The sequence below is a fragment of the Drosophila gunungcola genome, unplaced genomic scaffold (assembly GCF_025200985.1).
Source record: "Drosophila gunungcola strain Sukarami unplaced genomic scaffold, Dgunungcola_SK_2 000001F, whole genome shotgun sequence".
NCBI lineage: Eukaryota > Metazoa > Arthropoda > Insecta > Diptera > Drosophilidae > Drosophila > Drosophila gunungcola.
In genome coordinates, this window is record NW_026453197.1 from 6,779,169 (window position 1) to 6,805,685 (window position 26,517).

Sequence of the window (26,517 nt, forward strand, 5' to 3'; positions counted from 1 at the left end):
AACAATAAAAATTAATTCAAAGGCAACAGCAACAATGAAATGTTGAACCTTTTAACCTTTTTCCGTGTTCAGGTTTGGTCGTTTAATGGTCCAACATGGTGTTGGAGATGGAGTTGAAGTTGAAGTTGGAGTTTAAGTCGAAGCCAGAAGCGAGCACTCCTTGATCAGATCGCAGTTTTTACACCGGAAAAATAAATAAATAAATTTGGCAAATTACTTTCACCTTAGGGCAGAACAAAAGTCAGTAGAAATTAAAAAATGACACATCTCAGAGCTGGAATGGTATTTAATTAAGCAAAAAATAAAAAACTTTCAATTTTGTAGTCATGTTAATATAGAAAACACTTTATCAGATCCAGAGCTTTTTAATATCTATCCAGAAACAACACATAATTTCATGAATAGATATTGAAAAATAGTATGGTTACTATAGCGATTTAGATTATATACTAAAGTTAAGGTATTATCTTAACGATCATAATGCTTGATTGTAGATGAGTCTAAATTAGAAAGGACAACAAACCTTTAAACTATATAGACAAAATCAGAAAAAACGTTGAAATTAATTTTTTGGTCTATACCTATTATTATTCTTGTTAATCTATGACATTTTTCTCAGTGTTCTCTCTTAGGCATAGCGCCAGCTGCTGTTTTCCGTCAATTTTCGGACCTGGGGTTGTCAATTCAATTAATGCCTAGGCCCAGGTCGACCTGACTTCATCTCAATTAGAACCTCTTAGGCCCGAGCCAATAACAAATTGTGAAACATTAAGAAACAAAACCATATTCCGTAGCGGCCCGAAAAAGGGGGAAATTAAATGTGCGTTTGCGTTTTTAACATTCCTGCGGTGAGGTGACTCCACGGGCACCACACCATTCCATACCGTCCATCCCGTCCATGCCGTCCATCCTGTCCAAGCCGATCCAATCCGACCCGATCTTAATGAAGATGAAGCCAATCATCAACGCCCTGACTTGTTGATCTTTTGTGGCACAATTAATGCTGCATAGGGCTGCACTTTGTTGTGGATTGTCGATCGCTGATCGCTCGGCTGATCGCACAATGGAGATATTTCCTTTCTCACACTTTCCACAAAAACCGAAAAACCGGAGTGAAAGAAGAGGTCGCGCTGAACTCTGAAGAAAATGAAAAAGAGGCGGCATGAAAAAGCACAAAACATGACACGATGGATGACAGCGCAAAAAGAAGCGCCAGCACCGGAGATCCAGCATTAAAACTTGACCAATGGTAATACGACTGCAGCCCAAGGCAGCCGGTGGTGTGTGCGAGATCGTGTGGAGTTAATGTGAGTATTAAAACCTTTTAATATAAAAATCTTTAATGAATCAATGAGCGAGTGAGAGGGCGCGAGGCCTGAATGAAGCCCAGAACGAAGATCCCACAGCACCGGAGATTCTGGGCTCAGATTAGGAGTATTAATCGATTTAAGCCACAATCATTCGGCCTCTTTTTTCGTGTTTTTGTTTTTTTTTTTTTTTTTTGGTTCAGGAATGTGGGAGCCTGTGGGGCATCAACTTTGTCTGCGCTTATCAAAAGGCATTTTTTTGAATAAAAATTAAATTAATTAAATTACAGGCTCTTGGGTTTCGGTTTCGGTTCGGCTTGGGCTTGAGTTTTGGGATCCCGATCCCAGCCAAGCGAGTCCAACTAAAGAGCTGCAATAAAATTGTTTTTAATCTTATCTGGCCACGACGACAGCCAGAGCCTTTTAGTCGTTTGCTCTCGTTTTATGCTCCTCTCACTCCTCACTCCTCAATCCGTATCTCTCTTCGTCTCCTTATACTAAACATATAAAACCCACTAAATATGCTCGACTTATGCCGCATTACTTTGTCCCACATCCAGCCCAGATATCTGGACTTTAGGCAGCTGTTCCGCATTGGTCAAAAATTATATGAAAATACAGTGGAACCTCGATAGGTTAAGTTTTTGTTTATCATTATTATATTTGTTAAAAACATGTAATAATATATATTTAAATAGGTTAAATTAGACTTACATTGAGAAGTTAAAGCTTCTAGCTATTATGGAATAACAGCTAGTAGAAGCACACAATTAATTTATATTATTAACATATAAATATTTCTTATAATCGAAGAATTGTTGATATTCTTTTATTATTATTATTAGTTTGATTTGCCATATACATTTGTCTTTAATGGCAGCCCAACTTTTTATCAAAATTAAAAACAAATACTTAAAATTTTATATATATTACGCTTGCTTTAGCGAAGTGGGACTGTAAATTTTACCCGCCAGATACACCTATCAGTTATGGGCATTTAGTTGTTAATATCAGGGGTTTGTGGGGTCACCTTTAATTTCCCAATTCTACCCGCTATTTATATTTATCTTTGTGGCATATGCGGCGCCGGAACTGACCAATGGATGCGACCCTGCCCGACGGAAAAGGGAAAGGGAAAGCAAACGGAAGCACTTGACGACCAGCTGCCAATTTGCGACTCTGTATGGGATACCGCTCTATCCAGAGTCTGTTACCATTTATCTCCTTTGCTAGACAGGGGCGACGACAGCTCGAAGAATGCCAAACGCAACGGGCAGTCCTAGTCCCTCAGTGCCATTCCGATTCCCATTCCCAGTCCCAGTCCCAGTCCCATCATATTCTCTAAGAGATCTCAGGTTGGGCTGAGCTGGGTGGTCGCCTGTTTTGTTGGGCTGCTGTGCGGTTGGTCTGACACAGAGCTGCATATGTTGATGATGACGAGCGGACCGACGACGACGCTCCGGTCCGGTCCGGTCCGATCTTGGTTCTTGGTGCTTGGCTCTTGGCTCAATCTTGGCTACCGCCACACGCGGCATGCGGTCGATGAAGTCGGAAAACCAAATCCGAGGACCGAGGAAGGGAGGCGAAATCAAAGAAGTGGAAGCAGTGAACTGAAGTGATGGTCAAACTGCAGCACCGGCAGCAAATGAAGTGATAAAGTTATGCTCACCAGGGGATCCCATTATTCGCACATTGGTTTGAAGTCTTAGGCAAATCGTTGAAATTCACTGAATGAAAATTACAATTTAATTTAAATAAAACATAATGGATGGAATTACCGATTGGTATGATGCTAGTGTTATTTATTCTATTTAACTCGCATTTATGTTTAGAGATACAAATTTATATTATCGAAACAAATATATACAAGTCCAGGCAGTCAAGTATAAAAAAGCTTAACTCTTTCCTCTATCTCGCTATAATTCCCAACGTGTTCTAGGAACAATGGAATAAAAACGATTTTCTAATTATTATGCTCACTTTTGAACATTAAATAAAAAAATATTTGTGTTCCCATTATCCTGGCCCCACTGTCCACAGTCTCATCTTCTTTGCTCGCGTCTTGTGCGACATTCCCACCGGCGATAATGCAGCCTCATGTTGCTGGCCATTTGAATAAAAATTGTGTCATGTCAACCGGCAGGGGCCTTACGCCTTATCACAGCAGATATATGGTGAAGGGGCTGGGGACGAGAAGCAGATACAATTGTGGATCGGTTGAGGCCTCATTGATCGGACTTGGGCCCACCTAGATGGCAATTTTCAACGCTGTCTTTCACCTTTCCCAGCGAGCTGGCCCGGCTAATATGTGTAAACCACGTTAGTTACGCTTCAACAATAATGAAGACATTATTAACTTGTATTTCTCTCCTTTTTCTCTTTTTTTTCTGGGTGTGTGTTGTGTATTTCCTGCCCCAGCTGACAAGCATTTACTTTCACAGAGGGTGAGGAGGACCCAGCCTCCTTATCGACTAAGATTTTGGACCATTCTTTGGCTGTCAGTTGCTGGCATACAAACGCCTCTGTCCGTCGGTCGACCGGTCCTTTTCTCTTCATCTTCAACGTGTGCGATGAACAGTTAGTTCCTTTTGTCGGCACATCCTTCAGGACCTTCAGGGTGGCCCAAAAGTAACCAAAAAAAGAAAAAACAGCACAGCCACCGATCACACAATTGCAAATGTTTTTTAAACGATTTGCACTACAAGTGGCCTGATCATACAGCAGAAAATAATTGCCTCTTACTCACCATCCATTCAGTTGTCTTATCATCCATAACCTCGCCTAACTTCCTCCTTAATTGTTTTGCATATTGAGAGCTGTATTATGGGCATAAAAACAGATGGGTGGCCACATGGCCCCCAAGCAACTCCATTTCCATTTCCATTTCAATGTCAATTTTCATTTTCATTTTCCCCATTCTCCGAAATCCGAAATGCTTTGCAAAATGCCTGGAAATGGAAACGATAATGTCGGGCCTAATGGGGCGTGTGTGTCTGCCTCGATGTCTGCAATTTTCCGATTGCCTACCACCTGTGAGATACACTCTTGGCAAATTAAATGGGGTCGGTTGTTGACTTGCCCTAGCTGCAGATGCGGAAAATAAAATCGCTTTTTGGGTTATTGGATTGAGAAATCGAGTATAATTTCAATAGTTAAAAAAGTAAAACAGAACTTAGATACTTGCCAAGGAAATAAATTTTTAAAAAAACTGGCAATTTAAGGCATTATTTAAGCATTCATAACATTTTTTAAGCAACCTAAGTTAATTAAATAACATGATTTACGATCAATTTAATGTTCCACCAAGTCAGCGTTTTCTAATTAAGAATTTGATTTGACAACATTGCAAAGTGCAGCAATTTGGCTAATATCTACCCTATAATACAAATTTAAATTGCTAGGAAATAAAAAGTTTTACTTGGCGACGTTAAAAATTAAATTATTTAAAAGGTAAATATGTTCTGTAGAATTGTAGATTTAATTTCTATCGTAACTACAATCAGTTAGACGTGAAATGCCAGAAATTTTTTCTTAGAACTCCGACATTCTTGTTAACAAAATCAGCACGGAACGAAAAAGCTTCCCACTTCACAGTACATCTTACTCATTCTTCTAATCGCAATTTTATTGAATTTACAGATTGAGTACACATCATTCGAGTGGCTCCCATGGGACCATTTCAATCAGCTTCCAACAATCCATTAGATGAATCAAAACGAATCGCAGTGAGGCAAACAAACCATCGAAAAAATGAATGTCGCTACAGAATGTTTTACCCTCGTTAAAAATGAATGAAAGCTTATTAAAAATATTTCTTTATTATTGGGACAAAAAAATGGCCATGCGAGAAACAAAAGAATCGTTTTTTCATTGCCCTGGCTGGCATTAAGTGAAAAAATCTCGAAAAATCTCGAAAAAGCTAAGCAAAAATTAATAAATAAAAAACAGGCGTACAAATGTTAAACATTTGCCACGATGCCATGACGAGATCCAAAAGGATCGATGGAGGCGAAATCTCGAAATGGACACCGACTGACTGACAGCTCTGCGGATCTGGGCATTAAGATAATGACGAATCCGCCGCGTAACAAGGATCTGCAATGCAAAACCGCTGCAGAAATCCTTAACGAAAGAAATAAATCTCCGAGTTTCGTTCTAGTTTTTTGCTGGCCCGCGCAAAAATGTCTCCGGAGAATTGCACGCTCTCGGAGATGAATTGACGAAAAAAGCCTACAAAGAAGTCCAAAACCCAAATGAAATGCGTCACAAAAATGCCAAAAAGCAGCAGCAGCAACAACAACAGACAGCATTTTTTGCCCAACTTTTTTTTGACGATGCGAAACTGTCACAGGAAAAAGGATTTTTGGTTCGAGATTGGTTTTTTCCTCGCTTCTTCGGTTCTTCACATGGCATATTTAAAGTTATGGTCCTCCGTCTTAGCCATTTAAAACGTTTGCGAAATTAATATTGGCAACAAAAACTGTGAAATGCTGTGAAAAGAACGCGCGGCCAGCAGCCGGGGGACCAAAAAGCCTCCATCCCGTCCAGCAAAAAGTAATTTTTGCTAAATCGCAAAAAATCAAACAAGATCATGATCGGGGCCGGATGATGATAATGATGGCCATGGTCAGGCAGTCGGACAAGCGAATGACGAATAGCCCATAGCTCTGCGGCTCGGAACGAATGCGAAATTTACGGAATCCGCCAAGACCCAAGCCAGCAATTCCAAACAATTCCCCGCAACGACAATTAAGCACGAACAAAAGGCGAGCCACGGTGGAAAGATCGTGTTTGGAGTATCTGGAGGACCAGTGGACTCTTCCTAGCCATCTATGTACATGATACTCTATGTGTGAGCTCTTTGCAGGAACTCCCACGGCCCACCCAGTGCTACAATTTTCACTCCTTCGCCGGCACTTTCCCATCGGCATTACTCGAGTTTTGAGCACTCAAAGAAATTGTTGTCTCACTATTTTATTATCTACGCAAATGAAAAACTAACCAATTTGTTTAGAAAAGTGAAACCAAATTAATTTTGAAATAAATATGTGTAGTATTGCAAATTAAAAGTGATCTATTGGGATTTATGTCAATTATAGTTTAAATTAACATTTTTAGAATATTAAACATTAAACATTAATTTTATTTGCGATATTTCACTTTGAGTAGTAAGATAATAATAAAATGTATAAACCTTTTAACATTTTTGTTGTTTCTTAGTTTAACAATTATTGGCTCAACAAAGCACTAAGCACATTTTTATAAAAATGTGCACAAATTTAAGTTATTAAACCTTAGGTCTATTTTATTTTATTTTGCTATTTAGTCCATTTTTGTCTGGGTGTATGCGCCACACCTCCTTACTCATGCCATCGTCAGCAAACAAAGAAATAGAGGCGAAAGACAAAAGGCACTCGACGGCAAACAGAGAAGTCAAAGAGTGACTATAAAAAATATTCTGTAGTGAAACATTTTTATGTGCTTGTCCATCCGTCACAAATTATATAATTATCACCTGTAGATATTGGTTAGGCCGCTTATCGCCGGTGTGAATCTGACTTTGACTTGCCTCAAACCGACTCTGCTCGAAATGTTCGATTAGCCACGCTTTATGTCTTCATCTGTATATTTTTTCCCATCTTTCGGGGAGCGAGTTTTGGTCAATGGGTGAGGTTGATTCCGATTCCCTTTCGGCCTTATCTTTCCAACGAAAAATGCCACCCAAAATGTAATCTTTATATGAACAGTAAGTTGCTTCGATTGCTCTTCTCAGAGAAAGTGCCGACAGTCGGGGAAAATACGTATACGATTATAAAACAAGCGCAACTTTCATTGAGCGGAAAGTAATCGGGCAGAGGGGAGAAGGAAATGCCGCGTTGTCCTGGGGAATTTCCCAACTCACTCTACTGATTTCCTGGGCCTGGGAATGTTTTCTGGGACTGCTGCACTTTGTGTTGACTCTTCTCATGGGAAACTCTTAGTTTAAGAGGGATTAGGCATTAGCTGCACAGGATCTTTTAACAATTGCAGATTACTAAGTATTTTTTTTGTTGCGAAATAAGCAGAGACAAAAAGGATGCTTAGTTAAAATTAAAACGCTTACAATTTTATGAGCCATAATTGTTTTAAACAGAAAAAGTTATAAATGAATTAAAATTCTACTTAATAATGAAACTTTTATAATAAATTGACCATTTTAAATGAAAAATTCAGCCCTTGAAATAATAAGTTTGATTTTAAGTACAAGTTTTTTAAATACTTCGGACTGATTCAAAATACACTTTTTTAAGAGCATTATTTGTTCCAAGAAAACAAAACAATTGAAGTCAATATTATTGACTTGTTCGGCAGATTTTTGAGAGCAGCTGCTCTCAGTCTTCCTAATTGCTTCCTTGTTATATGAAGCCAAAATCTTAGTTAATATCCAAAATTACCCCGGACCACACGATACGGCCACTTAAAACGCCGATCCGAGTGGGAAAAAACAGGGACTAAATAACCAAACAGCGGCTTAGCGTAGAGCCGAGCCCTACTTAGAGAAGTTTGGATATCCGGACATGTTCGGCATGGTTTGCAGGCGCAGGCAAAAGTCAATGCACCCTAGAAAAACAATCAAAAAGTCCTTGATCAACTCACGAAACGGCACGTGTACGTGAGTAAGTCTCCTGTTTTTCTCCGGTTTTCCTCTCTCTCTTTCTCATTGTGGAAACACTTAAGCGTGTAAATTTCCCAAACTACTCAGTGACGACAAAAGAAAAACAAAATAGAGTGCGGGAGACACTTGCATAAAATGTGGAAACTTATTAACTGCTGACCAAAATTCGTTCCGAGTTGTCGCGCCGCCGCGTAGGGATCGGAAAAAAACGCCAGCGAATGTGTGAAAAACCTGAATCAAGTCAAAATAAACAAAAAAATACTCTCTCGAGGATTTGGCGAGACCGAGGGAAAATACCAAAAATAGTCGGCGGCGGCTGAGTTTCTTTTTTGTGCGCCTGTGTTTTGGTTCTGCTTTTGGTGGCTGTCATCTAATAATTAAAATGACTTTATTATTGCGTCAGACTGTGGAGATCAATGGAGGGAAAAATCAAGTGCAGGCTTGGCGCCGCCGCCTTGATGTCGCTGGATTTCCTGCCACTACTTAATAATTGAATTTTCCGATTTTCCGATTTTCCGTGTGGGGCCCCCGCCATTAGATTATGCATTTTATGAAGTGCGAATCCAATTGGGAGCGGGGGCTCTCCGTTTCTGGCATTCCTTTTGGCGCCTAAAATCGAGTCGCGACCTGGTGACGCCTCCAGCTGCCCTTTGACCCAATGCCGCCAAACCCAATGCAGCCACGTACGACATCGCTCTGTCTTCCATCGGGAATCGAACAGAGGATTGAGCATCCATCCCAATCGAAATCCCTGCCCCCATTCGCTATGGCCGAAGGATAATGTTGAATCCTCGAAATCGATTTTAAGTGGCCAGCTGTTGTTGGCCGCTACCCTCCAAAATCCAACGGATGGGTATACCTCTGTACGTGTGACTTGTGCCGCTTGTGACAGAACAAAAGGTCAGCAGTTCGGAGGCCGACAAAAGCCGTGAAAAATAATGAACCCTTAAACAACTTAATTATTTGTGTAATCTTCCTGGAAATCCTCCAAGCGATCGGTAGCCAAACAATTGTGCCAAAAAGGCCACATATTAATTAGTCATATGGGGCGAACAAAGTGTGCGTTTCCAGGAAGCGAAGTAAACCATTTTGGGTGGTCGTTCTACATGTTTGGGACCGTGCGAAAGGATCGCGGGAGTTTTTGGCGGCTGGATTTCTGTTTTCTTATATATAAAACTTGTATATTGATTTGTATTGTGTTGTATATGTGATTTAAAGGTTATTTATGACATAAATTTAACGTTTTACTTTTAAGAGGCTTAAAAAACTTTTATATAGCTGGTTTTGAATTAAGAATAATTAAATGGGGCTTTTAAAATTAATGATTCTTTTTTTTACGAGATTTAAAAAAATGAAATAAATTCACAAACAAATTGTTTAATACGTTAAAAATTATTTGAAATTATCAGCAATATATAAATCAATTATCCACGATCTTTTCTATAAAAATTGCAAAACACTCAACTAGAAAGCTGTGGACGATTTTTCATAAATTTGAACACTACAATAGAATCTTTTTACTTAAAGTGAAACTACTAATAAAAAAAAAGGTTGTTTCAAATAAATCTAAAGCACTTTAATTTAGTGGTAAATTAAATTTAATGGTTATTAAATGGCCCAACACCACTTACCAGCTAACGACAAATCCAAAATTAAACTGTAGTAAATAAATATAAACTCATATTTCTAATTACAATAAGATGGCAACTGTTTTGACACTTAAAAGTAAATTGTCTAGAACCAAGGATCACTATTCATATATCTGCCACTCCGATAAGCCAATGATCTTGGAGGATCCATCGGGAACAAGGGCAGCCAGTTGCGATTACCATTTAACGCCACTGATCTCCAATGATCTCGATTTCGCCGCCCCCTCAACTCCCCCCTCCGCCATTCCTCGGTGGTGGTGCGCATCAAGTTTTGTTGGCTTTTCCCACAGTTATTGACAGGCGGCAGTCGAGGCGGCTTAAGGCCATAAACAAATAGGCAAACACGGTCGCTAGTCACTGCGACCAACGCAAGCCAAGTGGCTGAGTGGCTTTTGGCCAACTTGTTTTTTTTTGTGGTTGTTGTTGGTGCTTGCTATTTAGTGTTTTTGTCTTCGTTTTTGTATTTGGTGTTTCGGAGGCTGCTACTAAGATCTCTCGGCTTTTTTGTGTGTGCTTTTGTGGCGCGTCACAAAAAAAAATACAAAAAGAAGGCGAAGCGGTAGCAACTTGTCTTCGAGTGTTGTTTAAACGGCAAATAATGAAGACGAGGCGGTGGCTACTGACGGCTACAGGCGACGACAGCTTTGTCATTGTGCAATTAACGCCAGGAAAAATTCAAATTAATTGCCACCAAAATGGCGCCAATAACGCTGGTGAAATAAAAAACCATCGTTGACGGTTGATGGCTGACACGCCCAAGATGTGGCCATCAAACGAGTGGTAAATAAATGAATTGGGCGTGTGTTACCCGACGAGCTGCCTGGTGGCGGTGATAGTTAGCTGATTAAAAATGGTAAGAAAATTTGCAACTTGCAAATTGTAATGTTTCTTATTTATGATTCATATGCAAGTGAATGCTACCAAAACGTTCAGTTATACAAGTTTATAATCATGACTTCAAATTTAGCAAACAAATAAACTTAGATTTATTTTTTCATTCACAGGTCAATAAAAACCAAAAAACAAACAAATAAAATTAATAAAAAACAATTTTAAGAGGTATTTAACAACGAAATTAAATACTTTGAGCATCAAAAATGAATTTGACAGCCCACTTATAGCTAAAAAGTTTTTTACACAAAAAAAAAAACATAAAGATTTATTGGTTTATTTATTGGATTAGTTAAAAACTCTTAATTGGTTTCTTATTATATTATAATAAACCCATTTTACTCCATAAATTACAATCAATTCATTGGTTTATAGTTAATCTCCTTAGTATTCTAAATTTTAAATACTCTATGTTATGCCCGGTATGTTTTAAAATTTAAATAAAAGCTGTTCTAATTTTCGCTTCAACAACAACTGTTACCAAGTAATCAACACCACCCCTATTTATTCAGCTTATCAAACCCTTTTAAATATCTCTGATATTTGCCATTATCGTTCCATTACCATTTCCCATTGCCGATCTTGTTACCAAAATGTCAGCACTAAAATGGCTTCCTCCACCACCAAAAAAAAGAGATCGCCACCACCACCACCACTCTGCATCTTTTGCTTTTGCACATGCCACCACCGTACGCTCCGGTGGTTCCTCTTTCGCCCCGCCATATTTCCTCGATGGCTGCTCGACGGATCGCACTTCCGGAGTTCGCAGACCGCCAACGTGGACGATGATAATGCATTATGCATTCCACCGGCTGGTTTTTAATTGTTATTAACTCGCGATAAGCAGAACTTTAACACCTATAGTTAGGCTGGGCCAGAAAATGTAGTCGAGCATGCCAAGATATAATTTCAACATTTTATAAGCACTTAACAACAACAAAAAACGCTTGGTCATACACTGAAATAAATGGCAGTTAGAAAAGTTAAAAGGTTATGTTGTGCCAATGTTTAAATAAAATCAGAGGATTAATTTACTTAGTTCTAAAAAAAATTGAATAGAACAATGGTCTTTAAACATCTGCACTCCTAACTCTAACAAATCATATATATTTCTTGATTTTATATGCCATTATTGAGTTATTTAAATTGGAATACACATGCAACGCTTAAACTTTTCTCTTTGTGCATTAATTTTTGGTAACAAAAACTGGCCGCTGCCTTTTTCCTTTCGCTGGTGGGGGAACGGGAAATATAAATTGTCGGGCCCCGAAATTCTACACTGTCATCAAAGCGTAACTAAACGCCCATTTTTCTCAACTTTTTGGAGTTTCTTTCTCGGGTCCGACAACCATTTTCGGTAGTTATTAGTGGCATATTTTGGCCTAAAGTGCGTGAACCATGTCGAACAGCCAGCACAGGCAACAAAATTTATTGTTTAGTAGCGGAGTGGAGTTAACAACAAAATGGACCTCCCAGCAAAAGAGAAAGACACGTAACAACGAGGCAATGGAATGGGAACTGAAAGCGGACCTGGCCAGAAAAAATATTAACGCCTCGAGCGGTAAGAGAACCAACAGTTGGTTAGTGGTAACTGTTGTTTTTGTTGTTGTTGTTGTTGTTGTTGTTGTCAGGTGAGTGGTGGCGGTATGGGCTTAAAAGTGGAAGGGGTGGACCAGGCCGAACCTCTTACCTTATTGGCTGACATCCAAAGACCGACCACGACCACCATCATCGATGGTTGGATGCCCCGACTGCCGATGATGATGATGATGGCGTTGATTATGGCTTATTTTCAAATCTCACCCATATACATTTGCCTTTGCCCCTCACACCATCCATCCGCAATCTACACTTCTTGGAAGCGAAAAAAAGTGGGCAAGAGCAAATTATGTGAAGTCATCAATGGCAGGCCAGGGCATCGCATCGCAGCAACAGCATCACGTTCAGAATCGTAGCATCGCCAGAGTGGGAGTGGAGATGGAGAGCACGCAAACCCTGGCTCCCGACTGAACCATTGGTTGTTGTTATGGCCAAGAGTGTTGGGCAATTTTCAGGCTGCAGCTGGGTTGCCGGAATTACCGGGGATTAGATGGCCAGCATAGGAGATCTTGGCATCTTGATATTGAATTAGTTCAGTTTAGGATCCTTTCATAAAATTTACGTTTGGTAAGAAGAAACTCGGAGATGGACTATAAAAAAAAAATATATATATTTTTTTTAAATTTAAGGTCACTAATACAATTATTAAAAACTTTTTTTGGTAAGCCCTAGATATTTACCTACCCCCATAAATATCAAAACAAATTAAAATGTGTACAGTTCACAGAGATTTTTGTCTATCATAAAACACAAAAATACAAAATAATTAAGGATGAAATATATACAAACTCAAAATTAAAAATAGGTAAGCTACTAAGATAATATATTATTTTAAGCATAGACAACAAAATGAGTTCACTCCCCAATAATGGAAGAGCAGATTGATCTTGTTGATCCGCTATTAGGGAAACATTTACAACCTCTTGCACCGGGTTAATCGTCTCATGTCATGCCCATTAGGCTCGATCAATATCGATCTCTGGCCGATCATCTGCCCCGATCTCTGTAGCAGATTTGAGCGTAAAATCGAGTGCAATAAAATAAGCAGAAAGACACACAGCAAGTGCCCGACTGTTTGCCATCAACAAAGACACGACACGCTCAGCTGAAGATCGGGGGAGGATCATCTCCTCCGATCGCGAGCTGTCCATGATGGCAGCGATGATCACGGGACGTGGAACCCCGGTTCCTGATCCCAATACCGATCCCGATCCCGAAGCGTAGCATTTTTGCACGGCACATTAGCTGTTTGAGAAACAGGAGGCCCATAAACTCGTAGTGTTGCAAATTTTTATTTGGAAGCAATTTTCACACCCTGCGAGGGACGAAAATGGGCCCGGCAAAGTCATGCGGCGATCGGTGCTGACCTATGACCCCTGGCCAGTGGACGTAGCTGCTGCTGCTGATTCTACCAAATCTGCTGACAGGACACAGCGTGGCTAATTCGGAAACGCTTGACAACTACATATTCAGAGGGTCAAAATCGAGAGACAGAAAAAAAAAGGGAGAGGGGACTACCAGACGCAAAGTTGCAAATGATGCCAAATGATTGCCGACCATATAAATTCCGATTGTGAGCGATTAGCAGGGAAGTCTGCCTACACTGCCAGGTACCGCACCACGCCCCCCGCCTCCAGCGTTTTAGTCGCGCATCATCGCCAGCGATTATTTGCAATTATGAGCCGAGATTTTACACTTTTAGTGAAACACTCCCCCTGCAACAAAAAAGGTGCTAGGCAATGGAAATGCAAATATGCAACCCAACAAAAGTTTGACTTTTCGACTTGTTTTCTAATCACCTGAGTTTGGGAAACTCCTTTAAAATCCCAGCTCCTTGTTGGTTGACCAAATCGTAGACCTTCAATAAGTGTTCAAGGACACACACAACTCGGTTGGAATATATATATGGTTCTGTTCAAGGTAGAAACTCTCGGGGGTTTTTGGACTTCCATAGGTTTTGGTTTGTTTAGAATTGTTGTGGCGTTGTTTTACGGATAGATATTATTTTGATGGATTAGCCATATCGCATTGAAGGTCGGCTCTTGGTTAGCCTCGAATTTGTTACGACCTGTTTTGTGGTGGCTAACCAAAATACGAACTCAACACTAACAGTGCGAGCAACAATTATGCAGAAAATGCTAGTTACAGAAATCATTTCTCCATATTTTAATACTTTGCTATTATTAAAACTTTTCATTTACTAAATAAGGGCTGATGCTTCAAAAAGCACTAATTTTGTTAAATGCAAATTTGCCAAATATAATTATATTTTCAAACAACCTGGGTTTTGATTTCTATTCTCCCTCAAAAACAATAAAAATTGCTTTAGATGATTGCTTATCATAAAGAAATTACCACCACTCTCGCTATCTGCCATTAGTTAATGAATAGACCCATCGGACTTTAGTAGGTCTGCCGATCCGGGTTATTTTTACAGCCTCGAAAAGCGAGTGGGACGAGACGAGAGGTGATCGCTACCTACAGCGGAGAATAGAGGTTTCGATTTTATGATTTATTTACATTCCAGCCTTCTGTTCTTACTCACTCGCTCGCCGTGAATGTCTGGGAGTGCGTGTGTGTCTCATCATTTGGATTTTCCGCGGCAATAAAATTAATAAGAACGCGCTAATTTTTCAGGCCCCGGGGCCTAAGCAAATAAGCAGGCACAATTTCCTACAACTCCTCCACCCTTTTCCCCTAACTCTTTTTCAGCGCCCAGACTGTGCTAATATTTGCCAAGGGATTTTTGGCCTAAGCCGAAAACGGAACTCTTTCCGTTCGCCATTTTGTTCGCTTGGAAAATGCTCTTCCTGTTGTTGTTGATATTTTTAAAAATATATATATGAAAATAGACAGCGCAAAACATTTTAGCTTTTAGGTAAGCTAGAAAATATTTGTATTTCTAATGACAATAACTATTAAACAATTATTGATTATAATATATTTAATCATATTAAGAACACAAATATTAAGCTTTAATACTAATAAATTGTAATTCCGAAGATAATCATCCATTAATAGCTTTTAAATTTTCAGAACAGCGAATAAATGTGTAGTTCATTGAAAATGGCCGAATGGTCGGGAAGTAAAGAGGGGTCTTCGAAATGGGGAAAAGAGGACAGGGTGGGGGTTACCTGCTCTTTAAGAGCTGCACACACTGTCCAATTAGTGGAAGCGGACAAGCAATGGATGAGGAAAAGGTAAGACATAAAGTCAGCTCGGAATGCCAGAGTGTGCGTTAACAATCGACTGAGAGTGAGGGAGCTGGCTGCATTCGAGCGAAGTATATAAGACCACTCCGAAATCTACTCCGAAAAGCAGTAGAAAACTTGTTCTGACATGGCCCATGTATAGGAATTCTTTTGGAGTAGAAATATCAGGTAGATGTAGCATAATACTTTAAAAGCTTTGTAAACGAAGTTATTTATTTGTAAAGGTAATTTTTAATATATTTTTTATATGACTAAAACAATATGTTATGTATAAAAGCGCACTACGAATTTAAAAAGGCAATAAAACAATTTATAAACTTAGAACGAATTTTAAATTTACTTTACTTTATACATTATTCTTAGTATGTGCATAAATATTATTAATATATATTAATTTGTCTTTGAAGTTTAAACACATAATAACATTTTTGAAACTATTTATAGGGGTTTTCTATAAGAATTATACTTAACAAAGACATAAGAAATAATATAAACGAAAGATATGTACATATTTTTAAGTTCAACTTAAATATGAACAATTTTTAAATTGGTTCCATAAACCATAAATAAAGGCTAAAGACCTCACCGAACAACCCAAAATAATAGTTAAACCCCTTTATTAGGCGAACAGTAAGCGTATCGGAGAACCCATTAAAACCAAGCCCATAAAAACCTTACCGAAATAGCCGAAAAAATTGCGATAAATAAATATAATTAAATGCAGTCGAGGCTATGACGAAATTTCATGAGATTGCGCAAATAAACCGGCAATACAATCGATTACACCGAAAATGCCGGGCAGAGTTTTTCCATTTCCGCCATTTCTTATTGGGCGACGTACGCTATATATATATAAATACACCGCACACACCGAAAAGCGAAACATATATATAGGAATCGATCCCGAAGACAGAGAAAACGAACGACAGATAGCGGTGCTCTTCTGGCGCATGCTCACAAATGGCAGCAGATGGATAGCTCCGCCCCACTCGCACACACACCAAACGGCGATCGTGAACCGAGTGCTTACGATCCGATCGGATCGGGGATCTCGGGTCGCTGCTGACAAACGCAGAGTCGGACGAAAGAACGCACCGTGTGTTTCAGTTAAGCGTTGGCACTGAACCGGGCAACAATCTTTCACTCCTCCGCTCTCGAATCGTCGCGATCAACCGATCAACCGATCTACCAATCCACCTATCTATAACTAGAGCAAACTGAGAGAGTGTTCTATGAATCGAAACGATCGAATTTAAAGTATTTTAGCGTGGAAAACTCACAAGTTCTTGTTGTGTGTCCCATGATTGCCGTGTGATCGATCCATCGGAATTAATTGCACAAATATGAGCAGCAATATCGGCATGCGCATGCTAATGATGATTATGCCTCATTTATAGTGCGCTAATTGAACGCGAAATTACTCGATAAAACCAAATATACCCCAACCATTCGCAAACAAACATCAACTCGAAAGGAAAATAGTACCAAGTGTGTTTTAGTGAGAGTGTGTGTCGATTGATCGAACAGCCGCATAAAATGGATATCAGCTATATCTTCGTGATCTGCCTAATGGCCCTGTGCAGCAGCGGCAACAGTCTCAGCCAAGTCGAGGGCAAACAGAAATCCGGACGGGGTCGGGGCTCCATGTGGTGGTAAGTCCAGCAAATATTTTCCATTAAATTGGGCAATTAGCGGGCGGGCGACAATAAAAACAGCAAACAGCAGTCGGTAGAAAAAAAATGCTGAAAAACCGGGACAGAAGTCAAAGAACAACATCAGGGCACGCGCCCCAAAAGTATTCGAGAAACATTTCCCACAGCAACCAAACAAAAAAAAAAAACAAAACGTTAAAGGTATTGTGCGTCACGCACCAAATGCGGAAGCCACAAAATGCACACACACTAAAAAAATAAAATAAAGCTTTGACTTCGCTCCAAACTTCTCCGCATCTTCTTCTTCTCCTCGCCTGATGAAAGCAATTAAAAATTCTAAGCGCGCATTCAACTTTTACTCTGGGATAAACTTTGTGTGCGTGTGTATGTGTGTGACACAGTTTAAGATCTGAATGGGGTTTTGGGTGAATGGAATCGAGGGGTAATAAAGAGGTTTGATAAGGAAGTCAAGACTTTGGGATCTACCGCAGAGTTGCAGTAACATTATTTTACTAGCAGACGCAGATAAATCAAGTTCGTTGCCTAAGTCTTTCGTTTAGCTTTAGGGTAAATTTAAGAATTGCTGTAAAAACAAAAAGTTCACTATAATGTTAAAAAAATTAGTACTAGTGCTAAATAAGAAAGTGACAATTTAAAATTTTCTAGATTTTGAAAAAAAGGAATAAACATGTTCTTTAACTTCTCTTCTTTTTTAAATACCTTAACAGTAGCTTAAATGTTCTTTATCCCTTAAACTTCTTCCGACAAATTAAATATATGAACAATATTTAAAATTATAAAACTTTGACAATTAAAAGCAATTCAATTTTAATCATAATTTTTAAAGCCAAATGTTTATTTGTTATTGCTATTATTACTCAGCTTCCATATATTCTCTGATGAGTTGTTTGTTTAACTTTTATCATGTGCAAAACTTCAGCTAAGCCTTAATAACTTTTTATAACGGCATAAATTTCAGCCGTAACAATAAAAAATCAACACAAATACATAAAAAAACAGAAACAAATACAGCGACACAAATTGTGGTTGCGACTTGGGATTGCCGTCGCATAAATCTCAGTTGGGGCATCGATTTAATCCGCCTGGGAATTGAAATCGATTGGCATTCGCTGCCCCCCAGATCCCCGCAGATGTTACACTTTCGATCAAGTTTTTGTTTTATTTACGTACTTTTATTAATTTTCGTTGCATTGCGCAACGTTTTGTTCCCACCGCAATCAGCATTCAATTGAATTGGCAATTAATTTGCATTCTCCGCGGCCTGTCAATAAACATTTGTTTATGTCTGTTTATTGTTTGTCGTGTGCATAAATAAATACATCTATATGTGTTGCTGCTAATGAAGCGTGGAAAAAATATTATAAAGATCAACAATTGAAACAAGAAAATAAATTATGACAGGTCAGAGGGGAGCAAAGCGTTAGCCGACAGGTGTCTGCAAATATTTGTCCATCTCCGTGTGAGTGTACCTAATATATATTTGTGTGGTTTATGCTTGAGTAACGCCGGCAATTGACGTATACCGCCCAGAAACAACAAATGCTTAAAATACAAAAAAAAGAAAAAAAAATAGAAAAGCCGCAAAACGGAAAACCAAAAACAAAATAATAATAAAACACAGCCTAAAGAAAAACAGCTCGATCTCAAGTCAAGTGGAAAGACACATAAACCCCTGAAAAGTATGACAAAAAAAAAGTTACAGCTGGTGGAAAACCTTGTTCCCTTCAATCCCGTTCTCATTATTAGGCGCAATACTCAGCCAAGCATTAAATAGTTTTGACAACCTCTTTCCGAAGATTGCTCTATTAACTTTCGGTTTTTCTGGTTCATTTTCTTTCAGGGGCATTGCCAAGGTCGGCGAACCCAATAATATAACGCCCATCATGTACATGGATCCGGCCATCCACTCTACACTGAGAAGAAAACAGCGACGGCTGGTCAGGGATAATCCCGGTGTGTTGGGTGCCTTGGTTAAGGGCGCCAACTTGGCCATCAGCGAATGCCAACATCAGTTCCGGAATCGTCGCTGGAACTGCTCAACGAGGAACTTCTCGAGGGGCAAAAATCTATTCGGCAAAATCGTGGATCGAGGTGAGTTTAACAAAACAGTCACTTAACTAATAAGATCTAAGATTTTTAATCGTAGTTACCACTTAGGCTCATTTTTTACTGCCCCCATCCTTGCAACTCACTTAAGACGCCCTTCAGAAATATGATCTACAGATCTATTGTTGTCACCGCCTTCGTTTTTTACTTTTACTAACTACTAGAAAACAAGGCTGCCACACAAATTGCTTGCATAACCCAACTCGAATCCAGTTTTTCCCTTCAACTGGTCCTTTATTTATGTTATGAAATGTCACTCCCCTGAACCTCTTTCTTGTATGTGGCGCTTGTTTGTTATTGTAATACGATCTGAGCACTTGGTAATATGTATATTTTTTTTTATATATATATGGGTTGACTACCCTTTTGAAGGGGCCACTTTCCCCTGGACAGGAGGGCAAGCGGAGGAACGGGGCAACAATGAGTTGGCTCTGTGCTCGCTGCACTTGCTCCACTTGCATTTCAGCGTGTTTATGCTAATGAGCACAAGTTGGCAGTACTAGTGGAACCACTGAACCTCCGGAGAGTTGTCACTCACTCAGCCATTCAAATCAATCAAATGTGCTTGTCTTCTGGGAGTTTAGTTCTTCGCCTGCTGTGACAGCAAAATCCCCAGGAGAACGGGCAGTTTTTCTTATATAGTATAGATGTAAACAAAAGTCGCGCATGCGCAGTTTTTGTCCTGCCGCGTTTTTAGCTGGAAATCCATACGACTCCCGCCCTCGCCTGCCGTTTTATTAGCTACTGTTTTGTCTCGTTGTCCTGTGATCCTGACACTACTACCTGATGTTCGTTTATATATAGTGGGCGTGGCAGGCGTCGCGTGGCTTCGATTCTCCAGTTACAGTTCCAGTTCCCTCGCATCCGTCTGTCAACGGCAGCTGACTTTTATAGCCAGGCTCTTGACCTTATCAAGTTATTTTTTTGACTCTCCACCAACACATCCTTTTTATGAGCTCTCGACATTTTATGGATTACTTTAAAGAAAAGGGAAATTATTGCCTCGGTGACAGCTTTTTATCGCAGCACTTTCATCGCTTTCCACAATCAAATTTTTAATGTATTTGTGCTATGCCCATGCCCTTGGCCCTAATTAACACCTAGAGCGCACCATTAACACTTGGGGTTCGGGTTCGGGTACGGGTACGGTTTTGAAGCGGAGCCAGTGGCTTTCAAACTGCTCGACAAAAATACAAAAAAAAAAACCCTGCCAGCGGGGCACATAGAAGTTCCAGTCTTGTCTTTATTTCATTTTTATTCCTAAGGCTGGCCTAACTTGTTTTCTAATTGGTGACACCTTGTCAATTTGCCACGCCACACGCTTTAACAGGCCGTCTCTATTAGTGAATTCTGGAAGTCTCGTTGGGTTTCTCGCAGAGATTTCCTTTTTGGCAATCATCGGTTCGTCACGAAGCCGCCCCGGGTGTCCCTGATTCCCTATACCCATATCCCTCCTATGCTACTAGGTCCCTGTGGGTTTTATATCAAGAGGTCTAAACTATTCCGGGAACTGCTGACGATGCTGCTGTCACTAAGCAGCTTAACCCCGAGATGAGCTGTATGCCCTTCTTTTTTTTTGGCAGGACTCAGGATTTGTCCGGGATGCTGCTTCTGATTTTCATCCTGCTCTCAATTTCAATCAGCTCGAGACACGCCCACTCACAACGGAAATCCGTTTTGGCAATTATATGTAAGACAGAAAGAAACGTATCGCATTACATGCGGAAATTTATTTTTTGGTTGCTCCATTTTGGCCACACCCTTTCTTTGCCTAATTGCTCAGGGTGCACCACCCTCGCTTTTTTATTATATATTTCGTATTTATTATCTTTTGTTCGCTATTTACACAAAAACATAAAACAAAACACAAAAAAACCACAAAAGGAGAGTACGAAATGCAAACAGTATTTCGCTTCCAAAAGGTAACGCGAATTCTTGCTAAGCTAATCACCAGAAAAAAAAAAACAAAGTCACCAATGACTGTGTCACGCCTCTGGGCCCAAGCCCCCCGCCCCTCTTCGCACCACAACCCCCCCCCCTACCCACGCCTCTGTGATTCCCAAACCTTTTGCGCATGCGCCGCCGCCTTATCGCGGCCCAAACATCTTGCACATATTTACACACAATTTACCTGTGTGCGCCTTAAATTTCGTTACATACGTGAAATTATTTAAGGAAAAACGAAACCACCAACAACAAACAAACAAACATTAACCGGGAATTGAAGGCTCACTCTGCTATAGTTTCGGAAAAAAAAAGAAAACAAATTATTTCGTGGTCGAATTCCAGGAAATCGAAATCAAAAGCGGCAAAATTTTTTAACACCAAGCGGAAGTTGTTTTCGTTGATACAGAGAGCGCGGGAATCTGTCAATCATCAAGTGCAGACTAGTCAATCATAGAAACATCAATCAACACTTGCACAAAAAAATTAAAAGGGTAATTTTAGGATTTTCAAAATGGCATGTCTTACTCTTGAAAACATTTTAAAATGTATATTTCATTTAACAAAAGTTTCGTTTACGTGGTTTATTGATTTGATAAATAGTTAAACAGAAATATTCATTAAATAAAAAGGAAAATCAGTGACATAAATTTGAGTTTTCAAAGTTGGTACATTTCAAGTACTTTACACTCTCTGAAACGCAACTGAAAATTCCAAACATGGTTGACAAGGTTCTACTCAAGAATTTTCAGCTACCTGAACGGCGAGACCATCCCTATATATATATATATATATATCATATCTTGAGCTATGAACCGAGGCGAAACCACTTGAAAAATTATCTGCAACATGTAAATTCAATTTTCATTGTTCTTTATCTGTGATGGTCTCGCTCTCAGAACAGAAACAGAAACCGAAACAGAAACGACTGCGAACGGAGGCAGTTACTAAAAATAAAAAAAAAATATAAAAAAAAGTAAAGCGTACAAGGGGGAAACTGTCCACTCGAATGGATTGTGCAGAGATGGGCCCAAAGTGTTAAGTTGGAATTTATAGTTGAGCGTTTAATCTGTGTCAGGTTTTGGTGCGCTCATCTCTTTTCCTCCGTGGCATCGTGGCATTGATAACTTGAAGTGTCATAATTGACCAGGCTTTGGAAGACAAGTGCCATTACTCATAACGAAAATTTCAACTCTTGCCCACGACGTCTCCGGCCATCACTTCACTTGGCCGAGATTGAGATCTTGTCTTGGTCGCGTCGCGGTATATTGGACTTCGGTGCCAAGTGGAACACCCAGAAGGCGAAAATAATGACTGCATGGAGATATGAAATTTTTAGTACTACTGCTTCTTACTTTGTTTTTAGGATTCAAAACTGAAAAAGCAAAAGAAAGTTTTTAAAAATAAATTATTTAGTATTTTTATTTATTTGAACTTAAAATATTGTATAAATAATTCATGAGCTATGCATTAAATTACTTCCTATTACAAACAATGCACTTTTAAAAATTGGTACTAGTTATTATCATTAAAAACGCAATTTTATTTTTTTTTTGTATACATTTGAGGCATTGAAACTAAACCAAAATTCCTTTCCCATTTTTTGCAGGCTGCCGAGAGACGAGCTTCATCTATGCCATTACCAGTGCGGCGGTGACCCACTCGATTGCCAGGGCCTGCAGCGAAGGGACGATCGAGTCCTGCACCTGCGACTATAGCCACCAGTCGCGGTCCCCACAAGCGAACCACCAGGCGGGCAGTGTGGCTGGAGTGCGGGATTGGGAGTGGGGCGGCTGCTCCGACAACATCGGATTCGGGTTCAAGTTCTCCCGGGAGTTCGTCGATACCGGCGAGAGGGGTCGCAATCTGCGCGAGAAGATGAATCTGCACAACAACGAGGCGGGTCGAGCGGTAAGTTAAGCTTCATAACATTAATACACAGAGAAAAAATGGTTAGAAAACAAGCCACAGTAATATTTGTTTAATTAAAAAATACTATTTTGGTCTTAAAAAAAATCAGGTTCCTTGGAAAAGTAACAATGGCTTAAGTAGGTTTTATGTCATATGAAAATCCATCTGTTTTGGCCTTAATTTATATCCCTTTTTTTTCTGTGTAACTCGTAATAAGTAGTCCTAATGTTCGGTTTAAGCCTGGCTGGGCGATTTACGACTGGAGCGCTAATAAAAACCAGCGACGACAATTTCCGTCCCCACAATTAATTGGAGCCGAACGCCAATTGGCCTAGCTGGCTTATCTATCCCTCTCTTTCGCTCCCCCCTCTAGCTGTCTCTTTCGCTGCTGAGAATGTGGGGGGATTTCTGCACTCGTTTGCGCTTGTGTCGCTCGTATATTAACTCGTTGACAGCTTCCAGTTCCCCTCCACATGCAAGAAAATAGTAGTAGGACTTAAGTTTTTGGGGGCAACTGCACAGTGGTTTAAATTGTACAAAATCTAAACATAAATAATAAAGTCCTACCTAAGTTATGGTTCAAAACCCTACCGATTCCTTACATATTTCTCATTTAACAACCAATTATTAATTGTCAACAAATTCATTGGACTTTTTCGTTGAAATCTAAGTGCAGTATTTTATATGGTATATTCAGATTTTGCTAGATAGTTGGCTTATTAACACCACTGTGCAACGCCACTCCCGCTGACCGTTTTAGTGGGGCGTAGAAAGTAGCACACTGCGCCAACATCCAGCTAGAGTCGATCGATCCCACCGGATCCGGGCCTAGTCCTCCCCATCCCCATCCTCATCCTCCGCCTTTTGGAGTGCAGGGCCCACCGTCTGTGTTATTATTTTATTACTTGTTATGGGCCGCAGCTCCATAATCATTGCGATGATCAGCATGATGATGATGATGATCATTGGGTTGCTGCTGCTGCTGCTGAAGGCCCCCCAACTGCGTTGATTTCTTACTTTTGGTCCGCGCACAACAATTACAACCCAGCCACTTCGGGATGGAGGGGGGAACATGCAACAAGCGCACAGCAAGTTGCAACAACATTTATTGATTTTTAATAACTGCAACAACGTGGCAGGCGGGCCGCCAATCTCCCAGTCAGAAAAAAAACGGCAAAAACAACAAGCCGGCCAAGAAAAAACAGCAAAATAATTAAGTGAAAAACATATTGCGAGTCGAGTGGATTCGCAAGGAGCCTAATAAAGTCATACTAATGAACAATCTCTCCCCGCTTCTTTTTCGATCTACAGCACGTCCAGGCGGAGATGCGACAGGAGTGCAAATGCCATGGCATGTCCGGCTCTTGTACAGTGAAGACCTGTTGGATGCGACTGGCCAATTTCCGTGTGATCGGTGATAATCTCAAGGCCCGATTCGACGGAGCCACACGCGTCCAGATTACCAACAGTGTGAGGGCCACCAATGCCTTGGCCGGAGTTAGTCCCAATGCGGCCAGCTCGAATTCCGTGGGCTCCAACGGCCTGATTATTCCCCAATCGGTGGTCTACGGCGAGGAGGAGGAGCGCATGCTGAACGATCATATGCCGGACATTCTGCTGGAGAACAGTCATCCGATCAGCAAGATCCATCATCCAAATATGCCGTCGCCTAATAGTTTGCCCCAGGCTGGGCAAAGGGGCGGTCGAAACGGACGTCGGCAGGGCCGCAAGCACAATAGGTAAGGATCAAAAGGATATATAGAAAAAAAGTTGCAAAAGAATATAGAACAACGCTTTGAACTTGAAAATACATTAAACTTTATTCAGAGAATTGAAGAAAATTTAGAGAAGTACACAAATTTGATGACAATTTGGCATCCAAAAAAAATATTATTAATTTGAACATAGATTAATTAAAAGTCAATAAAGATCATTATGAATTCATAAACATTGTTATCATCAAAAAACGTATGTAGCTTTTTTAAATACATTTTTTTTAGCTTACAAATAACTTATATTACAAATAAATATATATATTGTTTATAAGATTTTTACTAAAAAATTATTATATTTTTTCTCATTTCAAATTCAAGAATTTATTTTTAAATACACAATAGATATAGGAAGTCATCCGAAGAAATGTATTTAAAGTTGAAATAACAGTTAAATTTTTTAAAGAGCCAATAAAAATTTTCCAAGCACCACACTAACTTGTAACTATTTTGCTCTTCTCCCCGCAGATATCACTTCCAACTGAACCCGCACAATCCCGAGCACAAGCCGCCAGGCTCAAAGGACCTCGTCTATTTGGAGACCTCGCCCAGCTTCTGCGAGAAGAATCTAAGACACGGCATTTTGGGCACCCATGGGCGCCAGTGCAATGAGACCTCGCTGGGCGTCGACGGATGTGGGCTGATGTGCTGTGGGCGTGGCTATCGGAGGGATGAGGTGGTGGTCGTGGAGCGATGTGCCTGCACCTTCCACTGGTGCTGCGAGGTCAAGTGCAAGCTGTGTCGAACCAAGAAGGTCATCTACACGTGTCTTTAAGGAAGCATCCTGCCTCAAAAAACCCACTTCTCTCCCTCTACAACTCGTCGCCCCACTTCTTTGTATGTGTTATGTATTTTGTCTACGCTTAGCCTTTGTTATTAGCACCTTAAGAGCCTAGACCATAGCCTAGTTAAAGATACAACTAACCACCCTGACAAATCCCATCTAAAGCCTCACTTTTTAGCTCTCACTTTTTTTTGTAGCAGTATTACACGAGGAATATTAACGAATAGATTTCAAGAAGTGAGGAAAACTACATGTGTTTGCCCAGTTTTTAGTCATGTAAGCCAGTTCCCAATCAAAGGAAAAAATATTTTGTAAATTACAAAGCCTCCCATTTTTGTACCCTTAGATAATAATTAACAATTAATATTTGTTTTTAAGTTAAGATTAAAGTTTTCGAAGCGCGTCCCCATTCTGCTGAATCCCAACCCCTACTCTGTCGTTTAAAATCATTTTTAAATCATTGAAAACAAGACTGAAAATTCAAATTACGCGCTGCTTCTTCCTTTTCTTTAGCGAACCCTGCTTGAACTGCTTGCATACTGCTTTGGCCAGGACCAAAACGTATGGGAAGTGGGTAGGAAAATCCTTCAAGAAAATCGATTATCCAGGCTGGAAAACAATTGGGATAAGTTACCAAAAATTCCATAATAAGTTTTCCATTACTAGCCTGGTCATACAAAACAAAAAAACAAAAACTTTTGTGTAAATAAATAAGCTTAAATTAACTTTTAGTTTTAGGATAAATGCTTACCAACCCCACGAAAAAACAGAAAAAGATTTTAGTTGCTCGGAATTTATGAAATTTTGCACACGAAATATTTTTTTTTGTAAACGCATTTATTTATCCCCCTGAACTTTCGGTTGTGCGTTCTCCCCCTCCAAATGTAGGTATTAATAATTAATTAAATGCACTTAGCTGGCTAGTTAAACTAAGTATATGAATAACTTGATATGAATATAATATTTAATTAATTTATACTAGCTCATAGACATTCAATTTTGTAAAGTTTTAAT

General features: G+C 39.8%; 1 protein-coding gene across 1 annotated transcript; it reads left to right on the forward strand.

The window, feature by feature from the left end:
- Positions 1-16,420: 16,420 nt before the first annotated feature.
- On the forward strand, positions 16,421-25,740 carry LOC128263250 (protein wingless). Its single transcript, XM_052998144.1, has 5 exons — positions 16,421-16,965; positions 18,827-19,077; positions 22,646-22,947; positions 24,259-24,686; positions 25,188-25,740. The coding sequence occupies exons 1-5, from the start codon at positions 16,850-16,852 to the stop codon at positions 25,492-25,494; spliced, it is 1,404 nt and encodes a 467-aa protein (XP_052854104.1). The 5' UTR covers positions 16,421-16,849; the 3' UTR covers positions 25,495-25,740.
- Positions 25,741-26,517: the final 777 nt, after the last annotated feature.

Coding starts and splice junctions, on each gene's coding strand:
- LOC128263250 (XM_052998144.1), top strand. CDS start 16,850: ATGGATATCAGCTATATCTTCGTGATCTGCCTAATGGCCCTGTGCAGC. Junction 19,078..22,645: donor CGGCAAAATCGTGGATCGAG/GTGAGTTTAACA, acceptor CATTTTTTGCAG/GCTGCCGAGAGACGAGCTTC. Junction 24,687..25,187: donor CAGGGCCGCAAGCACAATAG/GTAAGGATCAAA, acceptor TTCTCCCCGCAG/ATATCACTTCCAACTGAACC.